The 18,352-nt window shown below is 39.7% G+C and overlaps 1 protein-coding gene across 3 annotated transcripts in view; it reads right to left on the bottom strand.

The window, feature by feature from the left end:
- The window catches only part of ATP6V1C1 (ATPase H+ transporting V1 subunit C1), a 38,712-nt gene extending 20,561 nt beyond the window's left edge, over window positions 1–18,151 (bottom strand). The window contains exons 1-4 of one of the 3 annotated variants that reach the window (XM_060127845.1): window positions 17,985–18,151; window positions 16,945–17,120; window positions 3,670–3,840; window positions 2,329–2,396 (exon numbers count right to left, since the gene is read on the bottom strand). In XM_060127845.1, the coding sequence (XP_059983828.1) occupies window positions 2,329–2,396; window positions 3,670–3,801 (200 nt within the window). In that variant the 5' untranslated portion in view covers window positions 3,802–3,840; window positions 16,945–17,120; window positions 17,985–18,151. Of the gene's footprint in view, window positions 1–2,328; window positions 2,397–3,669; window positions 3,841–4,259; window positions 4,335–16,944; window positions 17,121–17,984 lie in introns of all 3 variants that reach the window. The other 2 variants (XM_060127844.1, XM_060127843.1) reach the window with 2 other exon arrangements.
- Window positions 18,152–18,352: the final 201 nt, after the last annotated feature.

Below are 18,352 nucleotides of genomic sequence, written 5' to 3'. Positions count from 1 at the left end.
TACATCTTTAGGTCTATTTATTTACTTACCACATGTTGTTATGTCAAAAGATCTCTCTGCAACACCTCAGCCTCTACTACCAGAGTACTGCATTATGGTGGTTCTATCAATTCAGAAAAGCATAACAGCATAAACAAGAAAACCCTTCTGCACAGATTTTGAGATTAAGTTCCCCTCTATTCAGGTCTGTTCCCTTAAAGCTTTAATCAGAGGTACATTTCTAAGATTCTCCAAAATTCTGGTTTTTTACAAATTATACCTATTTACCTAAGCCCTAAGTATTTAGAAAGCTCTGTACGTCAAGAGTCAAAGGGATTGTAGACTGAGTCTGTCAATTAATCAAAATTCAGAAAGTTATTACGGATCCCATACCCATCTTCAGCTAAAATACACAGTAACTGAATTTCAAGTGACTAAACCTGTAGCCTAGAACAATCTTTTAATGTAACTGAATTTTGAAGACAAAATCATCACCAAATAAATCTTCAAATAAATGGTATAACAGCCCATGTTCATGAATCAAAGACTTAATATGTCAGGATGGCAATACTGCCCCAATTACCTACAGATTCTACATAATCCCCCTCAAAATTCCAGCTGACTTCTAGCAGATATTTGACATGGTATTCCTAAAATTCAAATGGAAATGAAAGGAACCAAACAGCCAAAATAATCTTGAAAAAGAGAAAGTTAAGTTGGAGAGCTCACACTTCCTAATTTCAAAACTTACTACAAAGCTGCAGTAAAGAGGGCAATGTGGTACTGGCATAAGGACAGGAATATGGAATACAAATGAGAGTCCAGAAATAAACCCTTACATTTATGTTCCATGGATTTTTGCAAGGGTGTCAGGACAGTTCAATGGAGAGAGAATAGTCTTTTCAACAAATGGACAACTGGATATCCACATGCAAAAGAATGAAGATGGACTTCTCCCTACCACCATATACAAAATTCACTCAAAATGGATCAAAGACCTAAATGTAAAAACTAAAACTATAAAACTCTTAAGAGAAAATACAGACATAAAACTGTGTGACCTTGGATTAGGCAATGTTTTCTTCCATACAACATCAAAAACACAAGCAACAACAAAAAAGAGATAAATTGGACATTAAAATTAAATGTTTTGTGCTTCAAAGGACACTATCTAGAAAGTGAAGACGACCGACAGAATGGGAGAAAATATTTGCAAGTCATATCTGATAAGAGTTGTATCTACAATATATAAAGAACTCTTACAAGTCAATAATCAAATGACCAATAAGCCAATTAAAAAACAGGCAAAGGATCCAAACAGACATTTCCCCAAAGAAGAAACACAAATGGCTAACAAACACATGAAAAGATGTTAAACACATTATTAGCCATCAGGGAAATGCAAATCAAAAACACAATGAAATTCTCTTTAATATCCACTAGGATGGCTATAATCAAAAAGATGGATAGTAACAAGTATTGTCGACAATATGGAGAAATTAGAACCTTCGTACACTGCTGGTGAGACCGTAAAATGGTACAACCACTTTGGAAAACAGTCTGGCAATTCTTCAAAATGTTAAAAGTACAGTCACATTGACCCAGCAATTCCACTCCTAGGTACATACCCAAGAGAAATGAAAACACATGAGCTCACAAATACTTGTACACAAATATTCATGGTAGCATTATTCATATGAGCCAAAAAATGGAAACAACCTTAATATCCATCAACTGATGAATGGATTAACAAAATGCAGTATATCCTCACAATGTAATATTATTTGGTAATAAAAAGAAATTAAGTGTTGACACATGCTACAACACGGATGAACCTTGAAAACATTACACTAAGGAAAAGAAGCCAGTCACAAGAGACGACATATTGTATGATTCCATTTATATGAAATGTCCACAAAAAGCAAACGTGTAGTGTCAGAAAGTAGGTTAGTGGGCAGTGGGGGTTAGGGAGTAACTACTAATGGAAACAGGATATTTATGATAGTGGCAGGGGGATGAAAATGTACTAAAATTGATTGTGGTGATGGCTGCACAACTCTGTGAATATATGAAAAATCAGTGAATTGTACACTTGAAGTAGGTGAACTGCCTAGCATGTAAATTATATCTCAATAAAAATATTAAAAGGAGTCACCATTTTCACACGTCAAACAGCTGTATTTTATTGCACATTAATTATATCTTCATAAAGATTTACAAAGAAAAAAAAGTCATTGTTTTCTAAAACCATTCCAATAAGCAGAATACACATGTGATAATAAACCCAATGCCCCCGTAGCCTAATAGCAACTCTCATTTTGCTCTAGCCTATGTATATAAATACATTACCCTTCTACAAATGCATCCAGTTTAGCCAGTTCATCCGACAAACCAACCAAGACATCGAGTGTGCCAACCTAGAAGGGAAAAACAACATTTCATTAGAGATTTCATCCTGTTTTTTTTTTAAACAAGGTAATACAACATCTTGATTTGAAGGGCCTGCAAATCTTAAGTTCTCCATATTTTATTTCATAATATGCAAGTGTGGTTAAAAAATGTTTGCTAAACACTGCAAAGCTATTTATATGTACAAGATAATCCTCTAATTCATGGGCACAGCCACCACTTAGATGTGAAGATTCCACAATAGCAGGCCTGTGCCTCTGCTGGTCCTGCCCAGTGGCAGTGGATCATTTGAAGTCATGGTTTACAAGAGCAGCTCCTAAGCAGGGGTCCAGGGTTGTGCATCAGAGCATCTGTAACTGAAATTGTGGTGTTTCTTTTTAAAGGAAACTTTATGATTATTATTATTTTGGGCCGTGCCACATGGCACACAGGATTTTAGTTCCCTGACCAGGGACTGAACCCGTGCCCCTGCAGTGAAAGCACGCAGTCCTAACCACTGGACCACCAGGGAATTCCCTGTAACTGAATTTGTACTCAACACTGTGTATATGTAAATGAGCGTGTTTTGGAAGAAATGTCCACAGTCTATATCAGTGTATCAAAGGAATTCGTAAGTCCCAAAATACTAAACCAGTGGTTTTAAGTATTTCTTAAATGAGTGTTGTATGTAACTGCCTCATTTGGTTAACCAGAAAAATATAAGTATCATGATCTTTTCCATTCTTTACAGAAGTTCAGTCAACCGATTACTGGCAGCCTGCTTCACTTAGAGGCTGCTACATTACTGATGTTTGATAAATGTTAAATAGATAAACTAGATTAAATAACTAGGATAGATTTGCCAAGTATAATTAAAGAGGTGCAATGGTAAAACATTTACAACATCAGTGAGTATTACATGAATTTAATAACAGAAAAATGGATTCACTGTGATATTTAAGAATACATAGTCCCAAGATTTTTCACTTCTAAAAATCATATGTAAGTAATACATCGAGTATTTTCGTAAGATTTCTCATTAAAATTTAAATTACAATTTAGAACAGCACAAAAGTTTAGGAAAACTTATTTTGTTTTGGTAGTTTCCTTCAAGACATCTCAATTTCCTTATTATCTAAAATTTGAAGATCAGAAAGAACAAGATAAGTTTTAAATTATGCCAATCCCTAGAGATGAGAGTTTTCTTTTGAAGGAACCTGGATATCTCATTTCTACCAAAAGGTAAGCAGAGACAACTCTCCTCTCCTTCATGATGAACGATTTTGCACAGCACAGTTTTACCTTTAAGTCAGGAATGTTGAACTTTGAAGTAGCTGCAAGATTGTTGTTCTTCGTAGTTGCCGCATGCAATTTCTCCCATGTTTGCTGACATGTTTTCTCCCCAGGAGCTGATATAAGCCAGAACTCAGTCATGTTGGTTACCAGATATTTCTTCCAAAATCAAGACAGACTCTGAAATGTAAAACAAAACAAACTAAAAGTACATTCAATATCACTTGTTTCTAAATTATTTCTGAGTGATAAGCATAGCCTGTTGCAAAACTATCAATAATTCAACACTGGCATACAATCCTAAGCAAAGTCAAATCTACTTACCTGGATGTAAATCCATATAAATGGTAAATGGTGATTTATTTATGATACTAGGAGAAAGAGATGATAAAGACCTAATACATGAAGTACATAATTTTTTTAAATTACAAAACATCCTAAAATGGGAATTAGTCAAGAAGTGAGACTACCCAAAATATCAGCCACCAATAGTTTCATTCCACAAAAGAAGGTGGGAGAGTCACAAATTTATAGGTTTATCTTAAATTTTTAAAACATAAAACCAAAATAGGAAGTAAAAAAACATGCATAACTCTTACCTTTGAAAAAGAATTGAATCAATGCATTTGAACAGTAGCCACCAAATAAATTTGCCACATCTGGCTTAGCAAATCCTACAAGGTCAGCCAAATTGGTGGTTAATTTTCATCCATATTCAATCTAAGGGAATCTCCTCAATCTCTAGCATATACTTAGTGGCCATCAAACGCTTACAAATTTGCAAAAAAAAAAAAAAAACTTGACAATCAACCTTGTAAATCAGTCTCTTATTTAAAATATGACTTGGGGCAGGGAGGGATGCATAATACAGCACTATTGGATCTGAATTAAGAGGCTGTGGATCTCCCTTTCCAGAGTTCCATTAAGACAAAACCAACCCTCTTCCACAATCTTTCTCCCTCTCCCCCTTTCCCTCTCTCCCTGACACACACACACACACACACACACACACACACACACACACACACGCATACACACGCACGCACACATGCACACACGCGAACAGAGGAAAAGAAAGTCCAAAACCAAATCTACTCAGAATCTAAGTAGGTAAAAAACACAAACACAGAAGAACTCATAATATAATAGTGTCATTATTTCTACTTTAATATGCTTTCATTAGAACCACCATTAACTTTCTACTACCACTGCTTGTTTAACCTTTCCTGAAATTTGGAGTCTTAGGCAGAAAATAACGATCTTACAAAGTTGTCCTGATAATCAATCAAATAATGAATATGAAAGAACTTTGTAAATTTAAATTTCCTTTAAAATGTAAAGTATTATAGTTAATCGCAATGGACTTTCATAATTTCAAAAGACAGCTGAAATTAAAGTAATCCTACCGGGCTTCCCTGGTGGCACAGTGGTTAAGAATCCACCGGCCAATGCAGGAGACAAGGGTTCGAGCCCTGGTCCGGGAATATCTCACATGCCATGGAGCAACTAAACCCGTGAGCCACAACTACTGAGCCTGCACTCTAGAGCCCGCAAGCCACAGCTACTGAGCCCACGTGCCACAATTACTGAAGCCCGTACTCCGAGAGCCCACGCTCCGCAACAAGAGAAGCCACTGCAATGAGAAGCCTGCGCACCACAACGAAGAACAGCCCCCGCTGGCCACGACAAGAGAAAAGCCCGTGCGTAGCATTGAAGACCCAATGCGCATAGCACTGAAGACCCAATGCAGCCAAATAAATAAATAAAATGTTTAAAAATAAATAAAGTAATCCTACCAGGTCATTACACAATTGAAGGTGACCTGAACATATACGCCATTCAATATTCTTATTTTTTTCTAACTTCCATTTCAAGAGCATCTACCACATACTAGGTACTGCTCTAAACGTTTTATACGTTATTATTTCAATTAATCTTCCTAACACCTCTACGAGATACATATCAATCTCCCCACTTATAGATTTTTTTTTTTAGTAAATTTGTTTATTTATTTATTTTTGGCTGCATTGGGTCTTCATTGCTGCACGTGGGCTTTCTCTAGTTGCAGCGAGCGGGCTTCTCGTTGTGGTGGCTTCTCATTGCAGAGCACGAGCTCTAGGCGCGTGGGCTTCAGTAGCTGTGGCACATGGTCTCAGTAGCTGTGGTGCATGGGCTTAGTTGCTCCGCGGCATATGGGATCTTCCCGGACCAGGGCTCGAATCCGTGTCCCCTGTATTGGCAGGCGGATTCTTAACCATTGCACCACCAGGGAAGTCCCCCACTTACAGATTTAAAAACCTACTCAGAAAGGTTAAACTGGTGAAAATAAAGATGGTGGTATTAAATGAATCTCGAGAATTGTACTCGGGCTTCCCTGGTGGCGCAGTGGTGGAGAGTCTGCCTGCCAATGCAGGGGACACAGGTTCGAGCCCTGGTCTGGGAGGATCCCACATGCCACGGAGCAACTGGGCCTGTGAGCCACAACTACTGAGGCTGCGCGTCTGGAGCCTGTGCTCCGCAACAAGAGGCCGCGATAGTGAGAGGCCCGCGCACCACGATGAAGAGTGGTCCCCGCTTGCCGCAACTAGAGAAAGCCCTCGCACAGAAACAAAGACCTAACAGCCAAAAATAAATAAATAAACTCCTACCCCCACCATCTTCTTAAAAAAAAAAAAAAAGAATTGTACTCTAAGATGATTTTTTCCAACATTCCTAAAAAGGCTGCACTAAGAGCTACACTCTCTCAAATGGCCGACAAACTAAACACAGATTAATAGTGATGGTAAGCCCCGACAAAGCACTCAGCCTGGCCAGAAAAACAGTATCTGATGACCTGCAGATCACCTCCTCTCCCTGCAAAATGGCAGGTGACAGAATCAATTGTTAAGGTCTTCCTCATGATACTGTTAAATTATCTAAACTGCAGCTTCTTCAAAGACTGTAACCATATGAGCTATTACAGTAGATGTCACTATCATACCACTTAAGAGTTCTAGAAAATCTTTTTCAGCCAGCAGGTTTCCAAAGGATTTCAAGAAATATAGAAAGAGGACCATATTTCCTCATTTATAAATACCTGCCTGACTCTACAGAGCTTTCATCAGGATCCAATGAAATGATGCCATGGTAATTCTAAACAAAACTAGAGTCCCATCCTGCCTCTAAAGGCTGTTCCCAGTGTCCCACGTAGGAAGTATCTTGTTTACTTACTACCTTGTAAATGCCACTATTATGCATTTATCACACTATTCTGCCTCATTTTTTTCACAACATCTTTTCCTCTCCACCTGACTGGGAAATCCTGAAGGGCCAGAATCATACCTTCTTTTCTGATGCTCTAAAAACCCAGCATATACAATTCCTGCCAACAGCAGGGATGTTATGAATAAATAAGAGACTTTATGAATAAGTCCTTGCTCGTTTTATGAATAAATGAAATATAATTATAACAATGGCTCTGAACCAATCAAAAAGTCTGATTAGAGAAAAAAAATAAGGGCCAAGAAAAATATTTAAATGTTTTTTAAAGCTTTTTTTTAAAATTTAGCCTTTCAGAAAACAAATTCTAACCTTAGAGTAGTATATAAATTAAAAATCAGTAAAGCTGCAGATTACTAAGCCTTTGTCTTTCATTATTTTACAGGTGAATATAGAAATATAAAAGAGAGGGGTTGAGAAAGAACCTGTTGGTACTTCAGGCAAAGCCATGGCCTCAATTCTTCTATCCTCTGGTCAAAGCAAACTATCTAAGAGGAGTCTGATGAGAAAGACAAGCGACTTAAGTAATTAAGGATAAATGTAAGAACTGCCTATGAGAAGAGCATCAGTAAGACTTCGGCAAAATCCCTGTTTTTTGGTCCATTGTTATCCTGTCACTTAAACAAGTCACATAAAAAATTTCTCTTTGAAACTGAAGTACAATTTACGCTCAGTTCCAAAAAATCCCTATCTTTGCAGATGAACATATTTGTCGGGGGGAGGTCAAAAAGTGAAATCCCTGTTGCTAAACACATTTCCCCTTCTGAGCCACACAGACAGTCAAGACTGGTGTCCACTGGTTATCATCTCACCCAAGGTCTGGACACCTCCACTTCCGCTGACTGCTTCAACTGACTTGTTTTTATGCCTAATTATTTCCCTTTGTTTCATCTTGTATATTGGAAGTCAGGCATAAATATAGGCAAATCATATGTTAAGCAAAAGAGAAAATGATTTAAAAGGCATTCCTCAAGACTCAGATCAAGGTTTAAGTCCCTCTGTTATATGTGTGTACAGTTGCTCTCTTGATGATCTTATTTATACTCAAGGCAATTCCAGTCTAGATGCTGAACACTATTCTAAATTGTATCTCCAGCCTAGGCTACTCTGCTGCATCTAGAGCTGTACCCAACAAGTCTCCACAGCTGACTACAAGACATCTCCATCTGGATGTCTCCAAAAAACCCCAACATTTCTAGTCAAACTCCTAATGGCTTCCCCAAAACCTGGTCCTACTCCAGTGTTCCCTGAGTTAGCATAGTTAGTACCCCTGCAACGTTAGACAACTATCAATAGAATTGTCAAATGTCATCAAGATAGCAGCCAACACTTATTGTGCACTTCCTATCTACCAGCACCAGTCAAAACACTTTACAAGGATTAACTCATTTGGTATATCTCATGGATAGTGGTTACAAATGAAGAAACCAAGGCACAGAAAATGCCTCATACATTATATGAAATATATAGTACAATATGTATCATGTCATATATCATATAAGTGCATATATTACATGCTAAGGATGAATGTATTATATGCTCTCACAGCACCTTTTAAGTATTTCCCTGAGCAACACTTTTTATTGATGTCTTTCTACCAAATAAACTGTGCATTAGGGTAGGTGGAAACCATGATAGCTTTTACTCACAACCGTACTCTCAGTACCTGGTACAGACGCTGGTATGTAGAACCTCAAAAAGTATTTGTTGGGCTTCCCTGGTGGCACAGTAGTTGAGAGTCCACCTGCTGATGCAGGGGACACAGGTTCGTGCCCCGGTCCAGGAAGATCCCACGTGCCAAGGAGCAGCTGGGCCCGTGGGCCATGGCTGCTGAGCCTGCACGTCCGGAGCCTGAGCTCCGATGTGGCTGAGGCCACGGCAGGGAGAGGCCCATGTACCGCAAAAAAAAAAAAAAAAAGTATTTGTTGAATATTCTTGAATGAATAAGTAACTGTGAAGATTAAGTACAATAATAAAGTTAAAATACCTGGCTTATAATTGGTTCGCTCCCTTCACTTCCTCCATATTTTTTAAAGTCAATTTCATCGAAATACAATTTATATACAATAAAATGCACCCATTACAAGAGTACAGTTTGATGAGTTTTTGACAAACATACACACCTGTATAACCACCACCAAAATCAAGATTAAGAACATTTCTGTCTTCCCAAAGCCTTCCCTCACACCAAGGCCCAGTCAATTCCTACCCTACTGCTGGCCCTGGGCAGGTGCCAATCTGCTTTCTGTCACACTATAGATTCATTTGGCCCGATGTAGAATTTCATTGTAAATGGAAGTACACACTGCGTACTCTTTTGTATCTGGCTTCTTTTGCTCAGCATGTCTGTGATATTTGTCTATGGCCTGTGTATCAGTAGCAGTTCATTCTGTTTTATTGCTTAGTGTTCCATGACATGAATGTACAATGGTTTGCTTACCCATTCACCTGTTGATAGACATTTGGACGATTACTGGTTTGGGGCCATTAACAATAATGGTGCTATGAATATTCCTCTACAAAGCTTTTGTGAAAATACACATTCATTTCTCTTGCATAACCATCTAGAAGTGGAATTTCTGAGTTGAATGATTAGCATATATTTAACTTTATAAGAAGCCACCAAACTGTTTTCCAAAGTAGATGTAATATTTTATATTCTCATTAGCAAGATACACAGTTCCAGTTGTTTCACATGCCCACCAACACTTAGTGCTGTCAGCCTTTTTATTTTCAGCCATTCCAGGGGGTTGCAGGGGAATCTCACATTTCCACAATGACTACAAAGTTCAGGATCTTTTCATGTTCTTATCAACCATTTGTATATCTTCTTTTGTGAAGTTTCTATTCAAATCTTTTGTGAAATTTCTATTCAAATCTTGTGCCCAATTTTTTAAAAAGCTGCATTGATCTTACTGAGTTGTAGGAATTTTTTGTATGATCCTGATACAATTTGAGAGGTGTGTGTGTGTGTGTGCGTATTTCTTACGTATTTTCTCGTGTCTTGCCCTTTCTTAATGGTGTTTTTGAGTAGAAGTTTTCAATTCTGATGTCCAGTTTACTGACTTTTTCTTTTATAATATGTGAGTTCTGACATAAGAAAAATCTGCCTACCCCAGAGTCACAAGGATTTATCCTGTTTGGAGTTCAGAGAGATTCTTGAATCTGTGTTTATAGTTTTCAACATTCACCCATTATTTTCTTCAAATTTCTTTCCTGCTTCTCTTTCCCTTTTTTTGAGACAAAAACGGCATGTATATTAAACCACCTGATATTGTCCCACAGGTCACTGAGCTTCCATTCACTTTTTAAAATTGTTTTCCTCTCTGGGCTTCAGTTTGGATACTTTCTTGCTACATCTTCTAGCTGGCTGACTTTTTCTTTAAAGTAATCTATTTGTCTCATGAAGTGAGTTTTTCGCTTTAGATGTATTTTTCACCTTTATAAGTTCCATCTTTTAAAACTTCTCTTTCTTCATTATGTTCATGTTTTCTGTAAATTCTGAGCATATTTACAATTCACAACATTAAATTGCTGATCACTGGATTTTGTTTTCTTCCTTTTAAGAATGTTGTGCTTTGTTCTGGCGGTTACCTTACTTGAGCTTTAGCATGCTTCATTTCAAGGCTTGTTTTTATACTTTGTCAGGCTAAGTCTAAAGCTTTACTCTAGGGCTAATGTAGCCTTTCTACTAAGATCTGACCATCTGGAGATTCCATGGGATGCCCCAGGGATTCAATAAGGTATTCATACGCCTTCCGGCCCCATGAGCTCTGGCAACTGTCTAAGGTTCTCTAGTCATTCTTTGCCGGGCCTCCTACAGAGAGAGACTCCTTTACAGATGGTGGGTTTTCTGTCTAGCTCCCTCCTGTCAGCCTATCCAACCCGCGAATTCTAGCCAGGTAAGCCTTCCCCAACTCCAAGCCTCCTCAACTCAGCAAGACCAACATGCTCTGCTTGGTCTCCTCTAAACCATGGTCCAGAGAGTGACTCCAGGCAGAAAGCCAGAGGGATTATAGAGCTCATTTCATTTGTTTCCTGTCTCTTGGTTCCTGTATTACCTCTGTTGTCCAATAACTGGAAGCAGTTTTTTCATATATTTTATCCAATTTTCTAGTTGTTTATGGTGGGAAAGCAAGTATGGTACCAGTTATTCCACGGTGGCCAGAAGCGGAAGTCTCCTCTTGTTTTGCTGTATGTATTGTTCCTGAGTTTTTGGTTTTGTTAGGGATTCGACCACAACCTCCCAGTCCCTCAGCCCCATGCTTTAACATTTAATAGAAAACAGGATTAACAACAATGAACGTGAGAAATATAACAAGTCTAGGCTGAAAGGCTGTAATAATACTATGTGTGGGAAGAATGGAGCACTGCGCTTTGGCAGTAAAGTGGAGAAATGTTCATTTCCGTTTAAAAAAAAAGGACAGATGTAGCTTGAATAAATGTCCCACACATATGTGTCATTAATTTTGCAAATGTATAGCATGCTCTAATGATTGATAAAATATAAATTCATTAAAAAGCATTAATAAAGACATAATAACTTGCCATCATTAATATTTCCTCAATCTAAAATAATTATATATCACAGGATAACCCAAAAAAGTTCTGTAACTTTTTTAAAAAGGGACAATTTCTAGAAGGCAGTTTGTCAATGTTAATCAAAAGCCATAAAAACGTTGACACAGCTTTAAGAAAGAAGGCTATATATAGGTATAAACATTAAATTGTTTAAAAAAAACCCATTAAAGATTATCTCTTGGGAGTGGATTATGCATGTTCATTTTCATTCTTTCTGCGTATTCCTGTTTCCTAATTTTTTATTAATGAATTACTACATGTAAATGCCAGAAAAACCCCACACACTTCATTAAAAAAAAAAAAAGTGGGGCAATATCCTCACACTTGAAAACACTGAAAAGTTTAGAGACCGTTAAATGGCATGGCAACAAAGAACCCTGGATATAAATACAAAAGATAAAGGCAAAGCTGGTTAGTAAAGCTGGTTAGTAGTAGCTGTGTCTGAAGTATGAGATCAAGGTTGGTAAACAGCCTTTTTATCTCACTGGGAATTTCAGTCAGAAAGAACCTAAATGCCAACTTCAGGAAGCATAGTGTAACGGCCACAGCACTGAACTGAGAATATGAAGACTTGGAATCTAATCCCAATTCTGCATATCACTGTCTGCGTAAATTTCATTTGTAAAATGAGAGGACTGGATTACCATATCCAGGATCCTTTTTTGCTCCTGTATTCCATGAATCTATACTGGCTAAGACCCAGGATTCTTTTTTTTTTTCTATTTTCTTGTTAAGTCCCTCAAGTAAATCAGATGATCGGACAGGTTTCAGAACCACTATAGTAAAACAGGAATTTCCATGATTATATAGTGAGTTACATAGTAAATGTTACAAGAAATGGCAAATATTCCTTAATAAGATGGCTAAATGTCATACCATCATTATCAAGAATCACGCAGTATTGTTAGTTCTATAATACAGGAATGATTTTTGTTCTATGGAGTTCAGAAACCTTAAATACATGAACCCACGTTTTGCATGCTTTCTATGGCAGCTTACAAACTTAAAAAGTGAAAAGCAATATGATATATGAAATCAAGTACAGAACAATACAAAATCTAGGTAAACTACTGCTTTGCTCAAGAAATACACAATTTTATTTCATTTATGAAGGACAGAACATAGAGGATTTTAATGCGCTTCGTACAAATAGGTGGTTTTGTGACCACAGTGTTAGAATCCGGATTCATTCCCAAAACTTCTTGAAAAACTTTTCCAGCACTAAAAACATTGCTCTAGGGCTTCCCTCGTGGCACAGTGGTTGGCAGTCCGCCTGCCGATGCAGGCGACACAGGTTCATGCCCCAGTCCGGGAAGATCCCACGTGCCGCGGAGCGGCTGGGCCCGGAGCCTTGGCCGCTGAGCCTGCGCATCCGGAGCCTGTGCTCCGCAACGGGAGAGGCCACAACAGTGAGAGGTCCACATACCGCAAAAAAAAACCACATTGCTCTAGGTGATAGGAGGCTGAGTTACTTACAAAAACTTATGCCCCTAGTCCTGCTTCTGCTCAGAAATAAAATTCAAATCTCCCATTCGTCACAGTCATCACTACTAATGTCCTTTGTCTGAGTTTTTCTGCCTCATCTTCACAATGTTCTGACCTCCCTTCATCCATATTTACCTCAGGCCTGCCTGTAGTCTCTTTCTTACTTGCCTCTGCTCAACAGTCCATTTTGCAGAAAGCAACCTCTTTCCTATTTCAACCAACTCAAAATTCTCTTAACAAAAAGATTTCCGCAACCAAGTCCAACCATGCACCAAATCCATTCATATAATCCCAAACTATTTCTCCCTCAACCCGCATGTCCACTGAAATCCATGTAATAGACTGCATTAAAGCAGACATCTATTTTACGTTTTTTTCCGCCCAAATATCTGTTTGACTGTAACTGCTTTCAAGTTAGGGTCATATCATTCATCAAATGTTTTAGGTGCTTAAATTCCCAGAACTGTGGTAAGAAGCAAAACAAAATGTACTCCCTGTCTTGAAGGAGCTTATACTTGTGTGTGGGGGTGTGTATGTGTGTGTAGGTCTCTACAAGTAGGTAGGTCTGTGTGTGCAGGGAAAGGTAGGAAAACAATGCAGATGACAAGATAAAAAAAAATCAAGGCAGAATACACTGGAGGCACAAGAGAAACACTAGTCAAATTTTTAAAACACTTCTATCTTGTCTGACTACAATAAGTATTTTTTTGTTTTTAAAGCAGTAACAACTCTTTTTCAAAATGGAAGGAAGGAAAAGAGAGAAGAAAGGAAATCCTGGGTCCAAATCTCTGAGACTGTTTATTTCATTACTGTATCACCCACTTATGAGAATTTAAAGGCGGTGGATTATTTTCCTACGGCAAGGATTTGAATTTAAAATAAAAAGAGTAAAGTAGTAACTATCACAACAACACAAAAGGTGGGGATAATAAACCCAAACAGCTACTAGCATTTCTTTTGTAAATGAAGGTATCAGCCTGACCCAGGATAGGGGCAACCACAGAAAACAGTAGAGCACCCCTATAAGTGCTCCAATACTTAAGTCCTTTTAATGCTTTCAAGGAACCAATATTTTAGTCTCTGAAATGCAATCACCTTTCACAGTAAACTAAATTTCTCAATAAAGGCTGAACGTGGTCTAAATGCAAAACAACTTCCTTTTTCAGTCCTTGAAAATACCAAGTCGTTTACTAAAGTGACTTATTTCAACAGACACAAGAAGGCATACCTCAGATATCAGTGAAATATCACATAGCCTTCCAATTGTGACACATCAACTTTTAACAGAATTGATCAGTGCAAAACATTTACCACAATCCATTCATCTTAAAAAGTTGCTACATCCTTCCCCTAGAAATTTTTAACACCATACAAATAAAGAGTAAGAATAACTGTTTCCTCTCTGAATGTTAAAATTCTAGCCTTCAAAACAGAAGCACCTTAACTGGGATTGTGGGAGGGACTTGCTCACAATAAAACTTGTTTTAAAAGTTCCCAACAACGATGGGGGATTTTACCTTCCAAGAGACTTTGTCATTCATACAGAAGGAAATTTTTAAATTATCAGGACACACACCTTCTTTAAAAAATCTTAACTTTTGTGTTGTTTTGTTTTCAACTGAAACAGTACCTATAAATGCTCTATAATCCTTTTAAGAATTACCTGAATTTCATGCCATAAATACACTGAAATATGAAAGACAATTTAATCTTTGATGTATTTTATAACCAACTGCCATCTTTTTATTTTACAGTTGGCTAGAAATAAATGTGTAAGAACCAAGCCTTACTTAGGCAGAGATGCTGATCATAAAACCTGAAACCAGCTAGAAAGGTAACAACTCATAACACAATGTTAAAAACCTCTTGCAATTTCTGCTAAAGCAAGCTGAATCGATAGGCAAGGAGGGCACTGTACCCCCATTACTAAAGGAACCATCGGAACCTTCTGAGGGCCCAGAGACTTCCTCTCTGCCACAGGCAACTCAACACTGACCCAGGGAGCAAACAATTCCTTCCATGCCAGGCAACTCCCTGATTTCTACACTCATGGCTCCCAAAACGTTACTTCCCTTCTCTTTCAGGCTGTTATTTTATAACAGTGACTGGACCACAGCACCATGTTTTCCACTAGAAGGTGCTGATATTTCTAAGACAATGTATTCTAGCCTGAAATTCAACAAGCCAAGGATCTAAAACAAGCTTGTCGCCCCCAATTCATCACTCAAGTAAGCTTGAGATCCTGTTTCCTGGTAATGACAACCACTTATTGAATATGTGCTATGTGATTAGCACTTCAATATGCTAAGCAATTTTGTAGTTGATTCCTTCAAAGAAGATGGTATCACCAATCCCACTTGCAGATGACAGAACAGTTAATGAAATTTCTTGCCCAAGGCCACAGAGCTAGTGACTACATACATTTCACTTGCTAGTTTATTAAAACACTGCTCTTAACCTCTATATCCCCAACATCTAGTAGAGGGCCTGTCACTAACAAGCACTCGGATATGTGTCCCATAAGTAAAGGATGGCACCACATGGGGTGTTTCACAACCAAATGGTACCTCTCTCCACCAGGAGGAGCTTGGAAATGTCTGGGAGCATTTTAGGTTGTCCCAACGTGGGGGCCACTACCACCATTTAGCGGATGGGGACCAAACAAGGGACAGTCCTGTCCAAAATGCCAAAAGCACCCACTGAGGAACACTGAACTATAGGCTGGTTCACAAAGAAAACCTTTCATGGTAAAGTCAATCCACATGTTAACCAGCTTAATTTATAAATAACTTCCTATTCATGGATAGTTTGCTTAAAATATCTTAAAAGATACATCAATCTCTTTCTATAAAACACCATTTTTGCATTTACCTGCATTTTATTTTCAAGTACAGAGCTAAGGCTCCATCTTCTATCCTATGATGTAACCAAAGCACATCTCCTCCACTGCCCACAGGGCTCCTCTTGGAACTCTATAAATGTATAGCAGATTTGCTACACATTTGGAACAGGATTTTGCTTCATTATCAAGAATACAGTTTGAATTTTCTAGTTCCAAGGTTCACTCTTGTCAAAGGGAAATTTTAGACTGCCCTGCTTCACTGCCTGAGCTATCTTTCCAAGGCCACCGTGCTAATGGTTTCTACTATGTCTTCAAAACATCAGTGAAATGTGAACCGAACATGAATTAGTTTATAACTACCAGCACCAGTTATAAAATTCCACATCCAAAGGGTGAAAAAGGTTTACTCCAGCACATAGATCAGAATATGTACAAGAATAAAATTTAACTAGGAGGTATTTGGTCAGAACTGCAGCAACGCCTAAGCAGGCTCAAGTGCAAAAGGAAGACTGACCGCTTGGGGACTGGAGCACAAGAAGATCCTTTGGCAAAGGTTTATTTTGGCATACCAGCTTTGCTCTTTAGCCAATGCAACTATGTCGCAAGCTGTGGAAATAATTACAGAATCAAAATTTTGAAGCCCAAACGTTTCTTTTTAGGTAGAGAAAACTAATGTAAATAAGGCTCTTAAGACTAACATGCCAAAAAATAAAAATGATCATTTCCTGCCCAGTTCTAAAAGCAGTATTACACTAACCACCTAGCTCTCAGCATTTACTTTAGTCAGATCCCGAGTACTGTTTCTTCAGATTTTATCTAGTCCCTGCAAGATACACCAAAAGAGTCTGAGACACAAACCCGAGGCTCCGTCTTCAGCACAATTTGAGACTTGCTTGTTGCCAAAGAACCGTGATTGACAAGCTGAGTACCTTTTGCCCACCTTGTTGCTCATTATCTCCTCCAGCTGAACTGTAAACTGAACCGCTTCACCGAAGCCAACAGAAAAGCAGTTTTTAAAGCACTGACCACCACTGCCAAATCCCTTTGAAGCTGTCCTACTCAAAAAGGTTCACCAAAAGTGCTGAATCAGAGATTACAGTGCACTACAAAAAACTCACCCTTCTCTCTAGATGTGATTGTGGTTAAGTACTGTGCAGGTAATCGGCAATCAGAAGACGATGGAAGTTATGCTAGACTTAAACACATCACTTGATGTCCATTTCTAGGTCCAAGGGTCTAGATAGGTCCCTAACTATACAATGAATGGCATTTTCATCTACTTTCTCTCAAAGACCTGTGAGAACAAAATAAACATGAAAGGTAATTCCTGTGACTACTGTTCAATAAAAGATGTTCCGGAGTAGATGACAGTACCAAAGGATAAGTTTGGAAGGCCAAAACAGATCTTTACAAAGGAGTCTCCCCTCAACCCCCAAAGGATCCAGTCTCCCCTGTGTACTTCAGGACTGCTTTGGGGGTAGCTATAAGTACCCTCAGTGAAGAGTGCAAACAGAATCTAACCAAACTTTCCTTCCCCTCACTCCTGTTTCTCAGGTGATTCAATTTGCCCGTGTGATTCTCCCCTCAAGCTCCTTTTCAGGGGTTTCTTGCCTACCCCTCCCCCATTCTAATAAAAAATGGTTTGAGTTCTCTGGATTCTCGTTCTTTCCCCTGCCCACAAGGACCCTGCGTCCTCTCTGAGGGGCTCCTAGACCCTTTAAACTGCCACCCCCATAGCAAGCGCGTACACCCAGTGGAGGCTCTCGCGGTCGCTGTGACCTCACACACACCACCCCGGATCTTCATCTGGGCCACTCAGCCACCTGTCATCCCCCTCAATCAAGCGGACGAGCATTCACTGGGATCCTCACCCCAATCCAAGGAGAAATGTCCCAGACCGGAATTTTTATTTCTGCCTCTGCCACTGAGTACCCCCTGGGGCCCTTTCTCTTTTTCCCTCCTTCCTCTTCCCTAGAGACAGAACCTAGGCCCAAGGCGGCGACGAACCCGCGCCGAGAAACCAGACACAGCCGCCCAACCGGCTCCAACGCCTCAGCCTCGGCCCCCGCGCCCGCCCCCATCCCTCCCCGGCCGCGACCGCAGCGCAAGCTTCGGCCTGGCCGGGGCTCCCCATACGGTGTAGCCATCGCTCACTGACCCAGGGAAGTGTCAAACGAGGAAGCGGCAGCAGTAACAGGTACAGAGGTGTACAGCCTGGCAGACGTTAACGGCTCAGCGCTCCATCCCTACCCGACCTAATCTCCGGTCTCACAGCTTCCTCGACCCCAGAGCCCACGAAGCAAGTCACGTGCCAGCCGGAGCGGTCAGCTGACCGCGGCGCTCGCCGCTCCGCCTACGCGCGCGCCACTGCGCAGCCGCCGCGGCCGAGCCCTCGAAAGAGGGGCGGGGCGGGGCGGGGCGGGGCGGGCCTGGGAGGCTCTCGGGGGATCCAAGGACACCCGGGAGTCGCGGCTGGCGGCCGCTGTTCCGCGATTGGGTAGGGTTCCTGCTTCTCCCTGTGTCCGG

This window comes from Lagenorhynchus albirostris, chromosome 17 (assembly GCF_949774975.1).
Source record: "Lagenorhynchus albirostris chromosome 17, mLagAlb1.1, whole genome shotgun sequence".
NCBI classification, from domain to species: Eukaryota; Metazoa; Chordata; class Mammalia; order Artiodactyla; family Delphinidae; genus Lagenorhynchus; species Lagenorhynchus albirostris.
This window is presented reverse-complemented; position numbering and strand designations above follow the sequence as displayed.